We start from the raw sequence: 18,666 nt of genomic DNA, 5'->3' as shown, positions 1-18,666 counted from the left end.
TGAAGTGACTTGCCCAAAGTCACACAGCTGACAAGTGGCAGAGCCAAGATTCGAACGCATGACCTCTGACTCCCAAGCCCGGGCTCTTTCCATTGAGCTACGCTGCTTCTCAAGTGTAATAATGATAATAACTGTGGTATTCAAGTGTTTACCATGTGCCAGGTACTCTGCTAAGGGCTGGGCTAGATATGAGGTGATCGGGTTGGAAACAATCCCTGTCCCACATAGAGCTCACAGTCTCAATCCCCATTTTACAGATGAGGGAACTGAGGCATAGGGAAGTGAAGTGACTTGCCCAAGGTGCCCCAGCAGACAAGTGGCAGAAGCGTGATTAGAACCCACGTCCTTCTGATTCCCAGGGCCGTGCTCTATCCGCTAGGCAGCACGGCTTCTTGCTAAACCTCCTCCTCTTCCTTCCTTAGAGGGTGCCGCTATCGCTGCCGACAGGAAGCATTTTTTATTTCTTCCTCCAAAATCAGATGGGAACTGTAACGTTTTCAACTTCGGTTCTTTGTCGGCAGGTCTAACGTGCCCCTGATACTTTCACCAAAACCCCTGCTCATATTGTGTAGATATGTCCACTGGGTTGCCTGATGCCTGAATAATGGTATTTATCGAGTACTTACTATGTGTACTAAGTGCCTAGGAGAGTTCAATACAATAGGGGAGTTGTAGAACTCATTAAATAATAATAATAGAGAAGCAGCATGGCGTAGCGAATGGAGCGCAGGCCCGGGAGTCGGAAGGTCATGGGTTCTAATCCTGGCTCCGCTGCTTGTCTGCTGTGTGACCTTGAGCAAGTCACTTCACTTCTCTAGGCCTCGGTTACCTCATCCGCAAAATGGGGATTGAGACTGGGAGCCCCACGTGGGACTGGGACTGTGTTCTACTTAATTTGCTTGTATCTATCCCGCCGCTCAGTACACTGCCTGGTCCATAGTAAGCATTTTACAGAGACTGTCATTTTTAAAGTTATAATGGAAAGTATACTACGGATTTTCATCTTTATAGTGCTTTCTTTTCAAAAACCAACAAAGTTGTCAAAATTGCTTATATAAACAATTATGCTCAGCTCCTCTGTAACACAGGTGTCATTTCCTTAATGAATTCCACCTTTAATAAATCTCACGTTCTAGTCGGTATGCCTTGCTCAATGCTGTGTGAATGCTTACATTTGATTTTTCCAGTTTCTCATCACGTTCTACTCGGAGAGATGACTCAAGTGGTCCGAAGAGTGTTCCCTGATTTCTTCACAGGGCTCTATCCAAAGCAGGTAGTGAAAGCAGCGTGGCCTAGTGAAAAGAGAATGGGCCTGGGAGTCAGAGGACTTGGATTCTAATCTGAGCTATGCCAATGTTTGCTCTGTGACCTTGGGCAAGTCACTTAACTTCTCTGTGGCTCAATTTCCTCAATCGTAAAATGGGGATTCAATACCTGGTCTCCTAGTTACACGGTGAGCCCCAAGCGGAACAGGGATTGTGTCCAATCTAATTAGCATGTACCTATCCCAGCACTTAGAACTGTGTTTGACACATAGTAATCGCTTAATAAATACCATTTTTTTTAAAAAAAAAAACATGCATCCTGGAAGAACTGAGTGTATATACTAACCAAAGCACATCTTCAGTTTCTGATCTCTTTCCTCTCATCTCTGATCTCATCCTTTCCGGTCTCCCAACCTCCTGTCTCTCCCCTCTTCAGTCTATACTTCATTCTGCTGCCCGGATTATCTTTCTACAGAAATGCTTTGGGCATGTCACCCCCCTCCTCAAAAACCTCCAGTGGTTGCCTATCAACCTCCGCACGAAAGAAAAACTCCTCACTCTGGGCTTCAAGGCTCTCCATCACCTTGCCCCCTCCTACCTCACCTCCCTTCTCTCTTTCTACTGCCCACCCCGCACGTTCCGCTCCGCTGCCGCTAACCTCCTCACGGTGCCTCGTTCTCGCCTGTCCCGCCGTCGACCCCTGGCCCACGCCCTCCCCCTGTCCTGGAATGCCCTTCCCCCTCACCTCCGCCAAATTAACTCTCTTCCCCGCTTCAAAGCCCTACTGAGAGCCCACCTCCTCCAGGAAGCTTTCCCAAACTAAGCCCCCCTTTTCTTCTGCTCCTCCTCCCCTCCCCATTGCCCCTACTCCCTCCCTCTGCTCTCCCCCCTTCCCCGCCCCACAGCACTTGTGTATATATGTACATATTTATTATGCTACTTATTTTATTAATGATGTGTTTAGATCTATAATTCTATTTATCTATTTTGATGCCATCGATGCTTGTCTACTTGTTCTATTTGTTGTCTGTCTTCCCCTTCTAGACCGTGAGCCTGTTGTTGGTTAGGGATTGTCTCCATTTGTTGCCAAATTGTACTTTCCAAGTGCTTAGTACAATGCTCTGCACGTGGTAAGCGCTCAATAAATAGGAGTGATTGAATGAATGAATGAATGAATGAATGAATACATTTCATTCTCTTTTAAGACTGGACAGTGATCTTGACAAACCTCATGTTAAGGAAAACTCACATTCTAAAATCCGTGCCTTGCTCAACACTGTGTGGATACACAAAACTGATTTTTTTTTGATATCCGCCGTGTTCTAATAATAATGTTGGTATTTGCAAAGCGCTTACTATGTGCAGAACACTGTTCTAAGCGCTGGGTTAGATGCTATTCTGACAGACAGCTGTTGTTGGAAGAACGTTCATTAATTCCCCAATAACATTCTATCCCAATTATATGCATTTCATTACATATGAAGCAGCGTGGCTCAGTGGAAAGAGCACGGGCTTAGGAGTCAGAGGTCATGGGTTCGAATCCCGGCTATGCCACTTGTCAGCTGTGTGACTGTGGGCAAGTCACTTAACTTCTCTGGGCCTCAGTTCCCTCATCTGTAAAATGGGGATGAAGACTGTGAGCCTCACGAGGGACAGTCTGATTAACCTGTATCTACCCCAGCGCTTAGAACAGTGCTCTGCACATAGTAAGTGCTTAACAAATACCAACGTTATTATTGTTATTATTAGAATGTTGTTGGGGAATTAAAGAAATGTTCTTGCAGAAAACATATATTTGCTGTAACGTCGCTGTCCAAAGATTACTTTATTATGAATAGATGGAATGAATAAAATGCTATTTTGTGACCTTTAGTGGTCATAGCATTCACTCATTCTATCGTATTTATTGAGTGCACTGTACTAAGCGCTTGGGAAGTACAGTTCATAGTAGAGGAGAATTTGAATGCATTTTGCTAATTTGGAACTTCACTTTTATCCACCTAGGCCCTTTTCTGACACATTGTGCCATTTCTCTTTCCTTCCTCTTTTTAGGGTGACAATGCAGCAGGTCTGTGCCAATGTCAACAGAGAATTTGGGTCAGCAGCTTTCCGTTGATTCCGGAGCCAAACTCCCAAGCGAACAAACTGTGATCTTAAGTCCAGAGCTGCAGGAGGGAACCCTTTGCATCCAATTGATCGTTTTCACCCATATTCATTTCTGAATCTATTCTAGGAGACTACTTCAAGTCAGGGGATGCTGAAATTAATGTATCTCCACTTGTTGTAACTTAAGAAACTTCTGTTTTGTAGAAATGATCTCAGTTTAAATATGGCTTTACTCTGTTTTAACTGAAGTGAAAAAAAAATAACGGTAATATTTTATCAAGGCCATAATGGAATCTGTAGGGATTTATGTTGACTTTATTAGATGTCAGCATATTATAAAATTGCTTACTCACTTTTGAGGAGAAGCACCAATGAAATGGGAAATAAACCTAATAAAAGAGGATTATAGCAGGGATTTTCCTCTGCAGTTTTTTTCAGACACCTATTCGAATAAGTTTTTTGCATTTAGAGTCAAGAGCTTTAGCGTGCTTACTGACTGAGGTACAGTGTTATCCTATTGAATTGTACATTCCAAGCGCTTAGTACAGTGCCCTGCAGCAAGTTAGCGCTCAATAAATACGATTGAATGAATGAATATGAATTGAAAGGAAATCTGTGAAATACTGTTAGAATATTAAACACGTGGCACTAATCATTCAGTCTAAAATGTGAGAAGTGTAAGAAAAGGAATTAGCTTGCTCAGATTTCATCTTCCTTTAAGATTTAAAAGTGGGCAGAATGACCTGGCGATCAATCAGTGGTAGTTATTGAGCACTTACTGTGAGCGGAGCACTCTCCTAAATTCTTGGGAGAATACGCTGTAATAGGTAGACAGGATTCCTGCTAATAATAATAATGATAATTGTGGTATTTGTTGAGCACTTACTATGTCAGTCACTGTCTAAACACTGGGGTAGATACAAGGTCATTCACAATCGGAAATTATAGAGCTCTCGGGAGGGAATGTGTCTGTTTACTGTTAGATTGCACTAAGCGAAGTGGCTTGCCCAAGGTGACACAGCAGGGAAGCAACACAGATGGGACTAGAACCTAGGTCCTCTCTGACTCCCAGGCCCAAGTTCTTTCCACTAATAATAATGTTGGTATTTGTTAAGCGCTTCCTATGTGCCGAGCACTGTTCTAAGCGCTGGGGGAGATACAGGGTCATCGGGTGGTCATCAGGCTCACAGTCTTCATCCCCATTTGACAGATGAGGGAACTGAGGTGCCGAGAAGTGAAGTGACTTGCCCAAAGTCACCCAGATGACAAGTGGGGGGCGGGATTAGAACCCATGACCTCTGACTCTTAAACCTGGGCTCTTGCCACTGAGCCACGCTGCTTCTCTGCCTCGCTGCTTGTTTACAGCCATCCTTAGCACTTCCAGATTTGTGTTATTTCATTATTTATTCTGATTCTCTATAAATATTTGTTCCGTCTGCCTCCATTAGAGTTAAAACGCCTTTAAGTCAGGGAACGTGTCGCTTCCTTGTTTTATACTTTCCGAGCCGTTAGCGCGGTGCACTCCATCTAGTGGAAGCTTAATAAGTGTGATTACCGCTACCTCCCTAAAAGTATTTTCTGCACAATTTTTTTTTCTATTTTTAGAATGCCACTGTCGATTTTGATAAGCTCCCTTGTACTCTCCAGAGAAGCAGGCGATTCCTTCGTAAGCTTGAGGTTGTATATGAGAAGCAAAGCCCAAGCAATTTAAAAATAGAAATAGCACCAGAAGAAACATTTTTGGCAGTTGTACAACATCAGCTGACTTCTTTTTAGTAATTTAAACTCTGGATCCCATTATAAAACCTTCAGAATGACACTCACAAAAACTTAGTGAAGTGTACACATTTCACCCAAAGCAACCCCTACAACACCGTAGAAAAAGGTAGGGAGGCACACCAGTTCCTGAACCTCAATCAGTCAATTAATCACATTTATTGAGTATTTACTATGTGCAGAACACTGTACTGGTGTGCTTGGGAGAGTACAAAATTACATTTCCTTTACAAAAGATCAACTTGCCCACTACAAATGATTTATTCTGGGAAGAGAGTCAATGTTGGGTAATTCCTGTCAAAATTTTCATGCAGCTGAGTATAACTGAGCAAGAATTCCTTGAAGATATGCCATTTTTAAGCCAGAATGAACTTTTACATTCCACTATTCTGTGTAAAAATGGTGTGATTGTACTCTCCCAAGGACTTAGTTCAGTGCTCTGCACATAGTAAGTGCTCAATAAATGCCATTGAGGATGATGATGATATGATGGTTTTTAAGAGAAGCAGCGTGGCTCAGTGGAAAGAGCATGGGCTTGGGAGTCAGAGGTCATGGGTTCGAATCCGGGCTCTGCCGCTTGTCAGTTGTGTGACTTTGGGTAAGTCACTTAACTTCTCTGTGCCTCAGTTCCCTCATCTGTAAAATGGGGATCAAGACTGTGAGCCTCATGTGGGACAACCTGATTACCCTGTATACTCCAGCGCTTAGAACAGTGCTGTGCACATAGTAAGCGCTTAACAAATACCAACATTATTATTATTATTGTTATAATCCCAATTTCATCTGTGATTTTGCAGAGGTTTGTTGGCAAGGCATATTCTGTTGATCTAGGTGAGCGTAGCCCATCCTTATCATTACTGTGATCTTTTCTACGATCAAGTATCTAGTTTGTTCCATAAGGTTGACTCATATTCTTTGGAATCATAACCTTCTGAATTCTGACAAACGGGGTCATTTTCGTAACACAAGTGATGAGCATATGAAACTGGTACCATCAAAACAAATTACATATTGCTGTATGATTGTTACAAGTTGAACAAAGCTCAAATGAACTTGGCGGGCGGGGCCTTCATAAACACTATCACTGCTTATAAATAACTCATTGCCGGCACTCTGAAAAAAAAAAAGGCCTTTCCTTCTTTTTTTTAGGGTATTTGATAAGCACTGGTGTAGATACAAGGTAATCCAGATAGAGTCCACATCCCACATGGAGCTCAGTTTTAGTCACTGAGGTGCAGAGAAGTGAAGTGATTTGCCCAAGGTCACGCAGCAGGCAAGTGGCAGAGCTGGGATTAGGATCCAGGTCGTTCTGACTCTCAGGCCCACGCTCTAACCACTAGACCATAATTCTTCTCTTCTTGTCCTCTAAGAGCCTCTCACCAGAAGGCCTTTCAGATTCCTAGTTTTCCACACTGAATCCTGCCCCAACATTTCGTTTTTCCCACAGATCAAATAGAATGCAAACTCACTGTAGGAAGGGAATGCTTCTGTTGATCGTCGTATCGTACTCTCCCAAATGCTGAGTGCAGTGCTCTGCACACAGTAAGCACGCAATAAATACTGCCTGAATGAATGAACATTGGTCTAAAGTATTACTGAGGGAGAGGAGCATTATTGCTGTTTGGATAACTCAGCTGCAGTCAGTGGCCTCCCCAGAGCCGAGATCATCATCATCAGGGTATTTAATGAGCACTTACTGCATGCAGAGCACTGTTCTAAACGCTTGGGAGAATAGAATACGACATCGTTGGTAGAAAATTTCCCTGCCCACAACATACTTGCAGTCTAGAGGGGGAGGCAGACAGCAATACATTATACATGTTATAAAATATGTAATTTATACACAACATTGTTGGTAGAAAAGTTCCCTGCACACAACACGCTTGCAGTCTAGAGGGGGAGGGAGACTGCAATACATAATACATAAGTTATATAATATGTAAATTATAATACATCATTATAATTGCATATAATCATATATATTATTAGTAATATGTAATATCCAAGTTTGGGGAGGATTTTCATGTGCAGGCAAAAGACCTGGAGAATGGAAGGGGTAGAGGGCCTCAGAGGAAGGTACCTTTCATGTGGAGGCAGGGGATGGGAGTGGAAGGAGGTCACCTTCCTTGTAGCTTTCAGTCCTTCTCGCCCAGGAGCTCTGTCAAGGTGCCTTTCCCACAGTGTTGTGATTCACGGCTACCTGCTGACTCCTCTCAGTTTAGGGATTGAAGCCCTAGACAAATGAAATGCAGAAAGGCTCAGAGGAAGGGCGTTTCTGGAAGGACAAACTTTGTCCTTCATGATAGATTTCTTAATGTGGCTTAGTGAAAAGGGCACGGGCCTGGGAGTCAGAGATCATGGGTTCTAATCCCGACTCTGCTACTTGTCAGCGGTCTGATTTGGGGCAAGTTGCTTAACTTCTTTGTGCCTCCATTACCTCATCTGTAAAACAGGGATTAATAATAATGTTGGTATTTGTTAAGCGCTTACTATGTGTAGAGCACTGTTCTAAGTGCTGAGGTAGATACAGGGTAATCAGGTTGTCCCACGTGAGGCTCCCAGTTAATCCCCATTTTACAGATGAGGTAACTGAGGCCCAGAGAAGTGAAGTGACTTGCCGACAGTCACCCAGCTGACAAGTGGCAGAGCTGGGATTTGAACCCATGACCTCTGACTCCCAAGCCCAGGCTCTTGCCACTGAGCCATGAAGACTGTAATCCCCAACTGGGACAACCTGATAATTTTGTATCTCCCCTAGTGCTTAGAACGGTGCTTGGCACATAGTAAGCGTTTAACGAAATGCCATCGTTATTATAATTACAATAATAATAAAAAAAAGAAATAAATGACATATTTCACAGCCACGGTCCCATCTTAATTCTGTCTGTTAAATCCTATTGATCTTTTGGTGCTTATCTTCAGTATTGGACTGTTTATGGATAAAGACTAGGCCTAAAGAAATGGTGGCAATTTCTCCTAACATATGCACCTTAGTTTGTCTCCAGGTGAGGAGACTGAGCATAGGTAATAATAATAATAATAATAATAATGTTGGTATTTGTTAAGCACTTACTATGTGCACAGCACTGTTCTAAGTGCTGGGGTAGAAACAGGGTAATCAGGTTGTCCCACATGAGGCTCACAGTTAATCCCCATTTTACAGATGAGGTAACTGAGGCCCAGAGAAGTGAAGTGACTTGCCCACAGTCCCACAGCTGACAAGTGGCAGAGCGGGAATTCGAACCCATAACCTCTGACTCCCAAGCCCGGGCTCTTTCCCCTGAGCCACGCTGCTACTGTTCTAGAGAAATGAAAATCCAGGAGAGAGCCCGGTAGCCTCCGATTATCACAGTTTGGTAAACACCACATAGTTGAAACACCACATAGTTGAAAGTAGCAGCACGGCTTAGTGGATAGAGCATGGCCCTGGGAGTCAGGAGGACCTGGGTTCTAATCCCGGCTCCATCACATGTCTGCTGTGTGACCTTAGGGCAAGTTACTTGACTTGTCTGGGCCTCAGTTACCTCATCTGTAAAATGGGGATTAAGAGTGTGAGTCCAATGTGGGACAAGGGCTGAGTCCAAGCCGATTACCTTGTATCTACCCCAGAACTTAGAAGAGTACTTGGCACATCGTAAGCCGAGTATTATTATTATTATTATCATTACCATTATTAGCAGCGGCATCAGTTCAGGGAGGGCTCACTGGCTTCACAGGGTTTGTTCTGTTCCAGCCACACCAGATGGTGAGAGGCTACTAGAAGGAAAGTTAGGGTTGGCAGAGAGGAAATGTTATGGATAATAATAATGTTGGTGTTTGTTAAGCGCTTACTATGTGCAGAGCACTGTTCTAAGTGCTGGGGGAGATACAGGGTAACCAGGTTGTCCCACATGAGGCTCACAGTCTTCATCCCCATTTTCCAGATGAGGGAACGGAGGCACAGAGAAGTTAAGTGACTTGCCCACGGTCACACTGCTGACAAGTGGCAGAGCTGGGATTCGAACCCTTGACCTCTGAGTCCCGAGCCCGGGCTCTTGCCACTGACCCACGCTGCTTCCCATGAAATGTTATACATGTTAGATGGTCCATGGAGAAACTTTAATATTCACGACCAGGAGGGGAACTATCATACTGTTCTTCCAACCGAATGTTCTTATAACCAACAAAACGTGTCTGTTAACTGTTGCATTTTCCCAAGCACTTAGTACAGTGCTCTGCACACAGTAAGTGCTCGATAAATACGATTGAATGAACTGTCTGGTCCCCTCTATCGGAGACCGAACACTGGGCTGGGTCAGCCATTGACCTAACCCAGCAACGATGTTTCCTGTAGTCTTAGGAAAGAGTTTTTGTTCCATCCAGATTATCTGTGGTCTTCCTACCTGTCCAGAAATTGTTAAGCACCTTTGTTTCACTGGTTTTTAATGGTATTCATTAAAAGGTAATACTGGTTCTGAAGTTATTTTCCTGTTTTTTAAAAATCTAAGAGAGTCATGTTACATATTTTGTAATCTTCAGTGCTTTAATGAAAATCGTTTTCCTTGGAAATTATAAGAAAGTAAGCCTTGGGAGAGGGTGTTAAGGTAGATACTTTAAATAAAAAAATAGTCAAGACATGTATCACAGTTGTAAAACATAGAGGACTTATTTATTTCCCAACAGTCAATAATATAGCTTTTTCACTTTTATTTTATGCTGTTACTTTAAATCAAGCAGATCTATTCCCATTTCTTCAAGCTGGTTGCGAGTAGAATTGTAAGTTACACCACGAAATAAAAGGCTAAGTTCCACTCTACACACAGTATTTCCAGAAGCAGTTGGAGGAGGGCACATGTTTCTTAGATTGTTTCCTGGTTTTGGTTAGTAGACGACTCAACAGTGAGGTGGCGGGGTCTTTTCCATCGAGAGTCTGAGACAAAACATAAATGGATGTATTACTGCTCTCTTCACCCAGATCGTTCCCGTAAATCCCAGCATGAAATGGTCTTGGGGGTTTAGCTAGGCTTTAACCATGGGATGACTCGTGTGATAATATGGCCCTTGTGTTCCATTTGCATAAGAAAATGAAACTCTGATACGAAGCAAGCCGAGTAAACTTCAATTCGGGCCTGCTCTCAACAGGGACCTTTTGCTTATGTTACAGTTATGTTCAATTCAGTGAGAGGGGCCAATTACAGAAACCGGAATGGGGGACTGGGAAAGTAGAGGAAGCTTTCTGGGAATGCCATATCATCATCAGTGGTATTTACTGAGCACTTATTATGTGCATAGCACTGTACTAAGTGCTTGGGAGAGTTACAATGTAACAGAGTTGGCAGAAATGTTACCTGCCCACAAAGCGCTTACAGTCTAGAGGATAAATAGTATTTGCCTTCCTACTGAGGTCACTGAATTTGGATTTGTTTTTCCTGGAGTGGACTGATGCTTCTAGAGTACATCTGACCTGACATCCAATGTTTTTAAAAATAAAGCTCTTCAAAAATTGTGCTGAGTAGCTGGTGGCATCTATGTGTGCCTTTTTGTGTGTTATTACCAAGACTTTACTGCCTTGACTCTAAGTTGTAGATTTAAGCTCGTCCTCTAGACGGTAAAGCTCACTGAGGGCAGGGAACATTCTACCAACTCTGTTTTATTGTTGCCTCCCAAGTGTTCAGTATAGTGCTCTGCACACAGTCAGTATTCAACAAATACCACTCATTGATTGATAGATTGAAACCTGGATATGTCTTGGAACTAAACTGGTTGGATAGAGAAGAAAGTGTCTTAAATGCCTAACTTTTCCTTTTTAACATGCCACCTGGTTTTCTCTATTCCATAACTTACCTCTTTGGTACTTCCTATTGGATTATAAATGCTGGAGCCAAGATCTGGAAAAAAAAATACTGATTTAGAAATGGAGGCCCTATGTGACTTTATTTTCTGAAACTGAATTGCTGCTGTTTCCTATCTTCTTCAAAACACGGAAAAAAGAAATGACTTATAGAGTCTCAGGTATTTTATTGATCCATTCCAGTAACCCATGATCTTCTGCAGGGACTCACCAACCCTTTCGAGCCAGATATTCTTGCTCAGGAACTCTGAAATGAGGCAACAGCGTCCACAAATAATAAAGCATTATTCTCGTATATGGTGTAATGAGAGCGGAAGGGGATTGTCTCTATCTGTTGCTGAATTGTACATTCCAAGCACTTAGTACAGTGCTCTACACAAAGTAAGCGCTCAATAAATACTACTAAATGAATGAACTTGATTTCAAGACATCAACCATTTCGCTGTTATTCACTCCTTTAGGAAACATGTTTCCATTTTAATTTTTTTCCAAAAATTTCTGGGAAACTCTAAAGTTTATGCCAACATTTAAAAGGACAAAATGTCGGATTTAAATCATTCTGAACCTACCGCACTTTTGTATGATAATTCATTCATTCAATCATATTTATTGAGTGCTTACTGTGTGCAGAGCACTGTATTAGGCGTTTGGAAAGTACAGTTCGATAACTCCAGAGAAGAGCGATAGAAGACTAATCAGGGAGATAAGAATTAAGGATGTAAGAGGGACAGTATAAAGCAGAGCAATGTAATAATAATAATTATGGTACTTGTTAAGTGCTTACTGTGTGCCAAGCACTGTTCTAAGCACTGGAGTAAATACAAGTCAATCAGGTTGGATAAAACAGTCCCTGGCCCAGGCAGCATGGCATAGTGAATAGAGCATAGGCCTGGGAGTCAGAAGATCATGAGTTCTAATCCTAGCTGCGCTACTTGCCTGCTGTGTGACTTTAGGCAAGTCGCTTCAATTCTCTGGGCCTCAGTTACCTCATCTGTAAAATGGGGGTTGAGACTGTGAGCCCTCCGTGGGACATGGACTGTACCCCACCTGGAGAAGTCGCTCTGGTGCATGCAGTCCTGTGGAGGGCTTGGCGGGGTCTGTGCGGGACCCTTGCGGGGCCCAAGAGCCTCCTCCCACAGAGGACCAGCCTCCAAACAAGCACCTGCCGGATTCACTGTGATCCCGAGGTTAGTGACTCAACCCTCCACTTCATCGCGTGGTTTAGGGGTGAGAACACGGGCTTGGGAGTCAGAGGACGTGGGTTCCAATCCCACTTCCGCCGCACGTCCGCTGTGTGACCTTGGACAAGCCCCTTCGCTTCTCTGGACCTCAGTTCCCTCAGCTGGAAAATGGGGCATCAGACCGTGAGCCCCGCGTGGGACCACCTGATTACCTTGTATCCACCCCAGCGCTTAGAGCAGTGCTTGGCTCATAGTAAGCACTTCACCAATGCCATCATTTAATACACCCTCCAGCCCTCCTCTCCTCTTCTCCCACTCCTTTCTGTGCTGCTCTTACTTGCTCCTTCATTCATCTTCCTTCCCATCCTCATAGCACATATGCATATGTCTGGAATTTATTCATCTATTTATTTATATTAATGGCTGTCTCCCCCTCTAGACTGTGAGCTCGCTGTGGGCAGGAATGTATCTATTTGTTGCTATACTGTACTTTTCCTAATGCTTTGCACACAGTAAGCTCTCAATAAATGCGACTGAATGAATGAATGAATTTCCCTGTATATATCCCAGTGCTTAGTACAGTGCCTGGAACATCGTAAGCACTTAATACCATTATTATTATTATTATTGTTATTATTAATAATCCCCATTTTTATAGATGAGGTAACTGAGGCCCAGAGAAGTGAAGTGACTTGCAGACATGTGGTGGAGCCGGGATTAGAACCCAGGGCCTTCTGACTCCCAGACCCTTGCTCTATCCACTAAGCCGTGCTGCTTCTCGACGATGGCAGGCCAGATCTGATCAGTGCAGAAACCGTGGTGAGCTGAAGGATAGCAGGCTGAGAGCCAGAGGGGTGCCAAGCGGGGGATGCCCATTTTTCTTGATTGCATTTTCAACTCATCTAGAATCGAGCAATGTAGAATTCATTCATCAAGTCAGTTATATTTATTGAGCACTTACTGTGTGCAGAGGACTGTACTAAGCACTTGGGAGAGTACAGTGTAACAATAAACATATTCCCTGCCCATAGCGAGCTTCCAGTGTACAGGGGGAAACAGACAATATAAATAAAGAGGAATAAAAGAGAAGTCTAGGATTTCATTCATTCATTCAACCGTATTTATTGAGCGCTTACTGTGTGCAGAGCACTGTACTAAGTGCTTGGAAAGTACAATTCAGCAACAGATAGATACAATCTCTGCCCTCAATGGGCTCACTGTTTGGGGGGTGAGAGGGGCGGCGCGAGGGGCGGGGATATTGGAAAGAAGAAGTCGAGAGAAGGAAATTTTACCCGTTTTCCTGAGACCATCATCCTTCTGTGTATCCAGAAGCTCTGACAATGCTTGCAAGAGGGAGGCTCTGTCCAGTTCCTTCAAATTTAAATTTGCATCTTCATCCACGGCTACACAGATGGGTATAGAAGGCCAGGAGAACAGTTCAGTCAAGTCAGTCAGTGGTATTTATTGAGTACTTTCTGGGTGTAGAACACTGTACTAAGCGCTGAGGAAAATACAATATGCTAGAGTAGTTAGAGTCGATCCATGCCCTCAAGGAGCTTCAGACTAGAGGGGAAGACAGACATTAAAATCAAATGGAGATGAATATTTACTTTAAGTGTCGTGGGGCTGGAGGTGGGGTGCATCTCGAAGTGCTAAAGGGGTACGGACTCAGATGCATAGATGACACAGTGGAAGGCTTAGACGGGGAAGTGAGGGCTTAGTCGGGGAAGGCTCCTTAGAGGAGATGTGATTTTAATGAGGCTTTGAGGATGGGGATAGTTGTAGTCTGTCAGATATGAAGGTGGAGAAAAACACGGCGAATGGAAAGAACACGGGCCCGGGAGTCAGAAGGACCTGAGTTCAAATCCGGATTCCACCATTTATCTGTTGAGTGACATTGGGCAACTCATTTCACTTCTCCGTTCCTCAGTTACCTCATCTGTAAAATGGAGATTAAGACTGTGAACCCCATATGGGATATGCTCTGCATCCAAATTGATCGCCTTGTATCTATACCGGTGCCAAATACGGTGCCTGGCACATAATAAGCACTTAAATACGATTTCAAGTGCTCAAATACCATTTTGAACAAAACGAAACAGAGGAAGTTCCACACCAGAGGGAGGATTTGGGCAAGGGGTTGGCGGCAAGAAAGATGAGATTGAGATACGGTGAGGATGCAGCGTGGCTCAGTGGAAAGAGCCTGGGCTTCGAAGTCAGAGGTCATGAGTTTGACTCCCAGCTCTACCACTTGTCAGCTGTGTGACTGTGGGCAAGTCACTTAGATTCTCTGTGCCTCAGTTACTTCATCTGTAAAATGAGGATTAACTGTGAGCCTCACGTGGGACAACCTGATTACCCTGTATCTACCCCAGCGCTTAGAACAGTGCTCTGCACATAGTAAGCGCTTAACAAATACCAATATTATTATTATTTAGAAGAGCAAATTACGTGGGCTGAGTTGAATTGTGTGGGCAGAGTTGAGTTAAAAACTCCTATTCTGAATTCATTTTTATTCTGTGATGCCTTTACCTAAATCATGCTCCCTCACTGGATGTGTAGACGGATGAAGGTTAAAAAAAAGTACCAAACACTGTTTAGAATTATAGTCAGTTACTAATGTCTTTAGAAAGTTATGTAATAAACATTTCAGGCAATCCAATTTTCACGTGGTAGGATTTAGAAAATACAAATATAAGTAGGACACAAAATATGCTAATTACAATATTAAAAGAATTCTCTGGAGGCAGAAATAACAATCGCAAAGTAATGGAAAGTGATGGAAGTTAACTTAGGAACCAGCTTTAATGGAGAAAAATTACCCCAAATCTTGGAAGCAGGTAGAGTCCTGAAATTAAAATTGTTAGAACTCTATTAGCATGTTCCCAGTATCTCTTAAGGATATTGATAGCGACTTGCAAAATTTCACCGAGTGTAAATGAGGTAAACTCTTGACGGACAGCTCAGGGAGAAACACAAGGATACTAGAAACAGAAAAACTGCCTCATGAAGGACAAGCCGATGTGTGGAATTTAACCCGTGTGGAATTTATCAATGACAACAGTCCCCTTTTGCTTGGGTGGGAGCTAACTCTACCATTTTCAATGTTGATCTTTGGTTTAGAATGACAGTTGCATTTCAAGATGCTTTCTTCACTTAGAATTTTGTTCTTTGATGGTTCCTTTTTATCAGTGGAGATTTAATAATTTAATGCACATCTCAGACTGTTAAAATTACAGCCACGAATGAGCTCGGTAATTCAAGGAGCTGATGAATGCCGATTGAGGGGTTAGCAGCTATTAGGTATCATTCGAAACCATGTCCCAGGCGTAAAATTTTAGAAATTTAGATAAATTGTAGTTTCAGGCAGATGGTTGCCATTTCTGAGGTTCTACAGATGCCATGCTGAGGAAAATAACTGAAATTCATCAGAAGAAGATGCACTCTAATCTTCTCAGCAACCCTCACGCCTAGCTCTTTGCATTTTCATTATTGAAAGCATTTTACTCATGTTAATAGCACCCTGTGAGCATAATGCACTTTTCCCTTACTCCAACTGGACCTCAAGGTTCATCTCTGCCTTTGACTCTGTAGACCACCCGCTTCTCCTTGAAACGTTATCCAATCTTGGATTCACTGGCACCGTCCTCTCGGTTCTCCTCCTCTCTCTCTGACTGCTCCTTCTCAATCTCTTTTGTTGGTTTTAAAGAGCCACCCACTCTTTTACAGTAGGGAGTCCCTCAAGGCTCAGTTCTAGGTCCCCTTCTACTCTCCCTCTGCACCTATTCCCCTGGAGAACTCATTAACTCTCACGGCTTCAATTACCACCTCTATGCAGATAATTCCCAAATCTACATCTCCAGCCCTGCCCTCTCTCCTTGCAATCTCGCATTTCTTCCTGCCTGCAAGATAGATCTGAGTGACCTTAGTTGCCCCGCCGACTCCTCAAATTAAACACGTCCAAAACCGAACTCCTTATCTTTCCACCCAAACCCTACCTTCCTCCTGTCTTTCCCATCACTGTAGATAACACCGCTATCCTCCCTACCTCACAAGATCATAACCTTGGCGTTGTCCTCAACTCATCTCTCTCATTCTACCTACATATTCGATCTGTCCCCAAATCCTGTTGGTTCTACCTTCACCACACTGCTAAAATTCACCCTTTCCTCTCCATCCCAATGCTACCATGCTGATCCAAGCACTTTTCCTATCGCTCCGTGACTACTGCATCCGTCTCCTCACTGACCCCCGGGCCTCCTGTCTCTCCCCACCCCTACCCATACTTCACTCTGCTGCACAAATCATTTATCAACAAAATCGTTCAGTTCACGTCTCCCCGCTCCTCAATAATCCTCCCACCTCCCCATCAAACAGTAACTCCTTACCTTTGGCTTTAAACCACTCACTCAGTTCGCCCCACCCTACCTCACCTCATTGATCTCCTACTAGGGCCCAGCCCACACACTCTGCTTCTCTAGGGCCACTGTGCTCCGATCTCACCTATCTCCCCACCGACTCCTTTCCCAAGGCATCGCTGTAGCCTGGAATTTCCTCCCCCTCCATATATGCCAGACCACTACTCTCTCCACCTTCGAAGCATTACTAAGGTCACATCTCATCTGTAAAATGGGGATTAAGACTGTGAGCCCCACATGGGGCATGCTGATTCCCCTGTGTCTACCCCAGCGTTTAGAACAGTGCTCGGCACATAGTAAGCGCTTAACAAATACCAACATTATTATTATTATTATTATTATTATCTCCCCCAAGGGGCCTTTCCCGATTAAACCTTGTTTTTCCCGGCTCACTCTCCCTTCTGCGTAATCTATGCACTTCAATCTGTGACCTTTGGACACTTGATATTCTCCCCACCCACAACCCCACAGCACTTATGTACATATCTTTGAATTATATATTATAAATTATTTATTCATGTCGATGTCTGTCTCCTCCTCTAGACTGTCAGCTCGTTATTGACAAGGAACATGTCTGCTAATTCTGGAGTACCCGTCTCTCTCAAGCGCTTACTACAGTGCTCTGCGCATAGGAAGTGCTCAATAAATACCACTGATTGATTGATTTCCATAAGTAAAGTGGAATAAATTGGAGATAGTGAAAGTTTCCAAACTTCCAAAAGTGAATTTTTAACTCTAAAATCAATCGATGGTGTTTATTGAGCGCTTCCTGTGTATAAACAGCACTGTACTAAGGGCAAAAATGAACATATTATGTTAACAGACTACGAGAGACAGTGTTGCCTAATGAATAGAGCATAGGCCTGGTTGTCAGAAGGACCTGAGTTCTAATGTCAGTTCCGCCACTTGTCTGCTGTGTGACTTTAGGTAAGTCACTTAACTTCTCTGTGCCTAAGTTATTTAACTTCTCTGTGCCTAAGTTACTTCACCTGCAAAATGGAGATAAGGACTGTGAGCCCCACATGGGACATAGACTGTGTCCAACCTGATTAGCTGGTATCTACCCCGGGGCTTAGTACAGTGCCTGGAAAATTGTAAGAGGTTAACAAATGCCATTTATAAAAAAAAATAATATGGGAGCAGCTGATCCTACAATCTATTACCTAGGCCTTACAGAAAAGAAAGGAACAACTCTGGGGAAGCAGCGTGGCTCAGTTGAGAGAGCTTGGGCTTCGGAGTCAGAGGTCATGGGTTTGACTCCCAGCTCTGCCTCTCGTCAGCTGTGTGACTGTGGGCAAGTCACTTCACTTCTTTGTGCCTCAGTTACCTCATCTGTAAAATGGGGATTAAGACTGTGAGCCTCACGTGGGACAGCCTGCTGACCTTGTATCTCCCCCAGCGCTTAGAACAGTGCTCTGCACATAGTAAGCGCTTAACAAATACCAACATTATTAACTTTTAAAACTGAAAGATTCACTGCCAGTGACGTTTTGGTGTTACATAAATCAAAAGGCTTCAGTTCTGAAGATGAGTCCTTGTATTTCATGATACTTCTCACCTCCTTCCTCTGGACAAGGAACTGTTCTTATTATTGGTTCTAAACTGACACAGAAACCGATTTCTTGTAGCCGGCAATTAGTAATGGGTAAAATTCCTGGGTACCATGATATCTACTCATCTTTGAGGACCCTAGAAGGATTCTTGACCAATATTTTTTAAAATGTGTCTTACCTGAGAGCTGATAGGATGTCTCACTGGAGTCCAGGATGGGGAGAGAGAAGAGAGGACAGAAGAAGGTGATGAAAATCAAGCAGCAGTATATTGGTTTGTTCATGACTGCTGTAGAAACGCAAATACACCTTCTTGATTCCTGCAGTTGAGAACTCCTAACTCACCAGTGGATCTTATTCTCAGATCACCCTTTATACATCTTCTCATGACCTCATAAATATCATCATTTGCCCCCCCAAATCAAATGACTTTATAACTCATAGAGCCTAAATGGAAACCACTTTGCATTGATGCAATTTTTCAAGGTAACAGTTCATAGATAATAAATTTACTGTCTCATTGCCTAGTGTACAAATTGG

At 43.3% G+C, this 18,666-nt stretch overlaps 1 protein-coding gene across 1 annotated transcript; it reads right to left on the bottom strand.

The window, feature by feature from the left end:
* Window positions 1-9,810: 9,810 nt before the first annotated feature.
* UTS2 (urotensin 2) lies at window positions 9,811-18,410 on the bottom strand. The gene is made up of 4 exons (XM_007666072.2): window positions 18,308-18,410; window positions 13,451-13,561; window positions 10,971-11,014; window positions 9,811-10,056 (listed from the first exon to the last, which is right to left on the bottom strand). The coding sequence occupies exons 1-4, from the start codon at window positions 18,408-18,410 to the stop codon at window positions 9,940-9,942; spliced, it is 375 nt and encodes a 124-aa protein (XP_007664262.1). The 3' UTR covers window positions 9,811-9,939.
* Between the last annotated feature and the right edge of the window lie 256 nt (window positions 18,411-18,666).

This window comes from Ornithorhynchus anatinus, chromosome 5 (assembly GCF_004115215.2).
Source record: "Ornithorhynchus anatinus isolate Pmale09 chromosome 5, mOrnAna1.pri.v4, whole genome shotgun sequence".
Classification (NCBI taxonomy): domain Eukaryota; kingdom Metazoa; phylum Chordata; class Mammalia; order Monotremata; family Ornithorhynchidae; genus Ornithorhynchus; species Ornithorhynchus anatinus.
This window is presented reverse-complemented; position numbering and strand designations above follow the sequence as displayed.

Coding starts and splice junctions, on each gene's coding strand:
- UTS2 (XM_007666072.2), bottom strand. CDS start 18,410: ATGAACAAACCAATATACTGCTGCTTGATTTTCATCACCTTCTTCTGT. Junction 11,015..13,450: donor TGATGGTCTCAGGAAAACGG/GTAAAATTTCCT, acceptor TTTTTTTTCCAG/ATCTTGGCTCCAGCATTTAT. Junction 10,057..10,970: donor CAATAGGAAGTACCAAAGAG/GTAAGTTATGGA, acceptor GTTTTGTCTCAG/ACTCTCGATGGAAAAGACCC.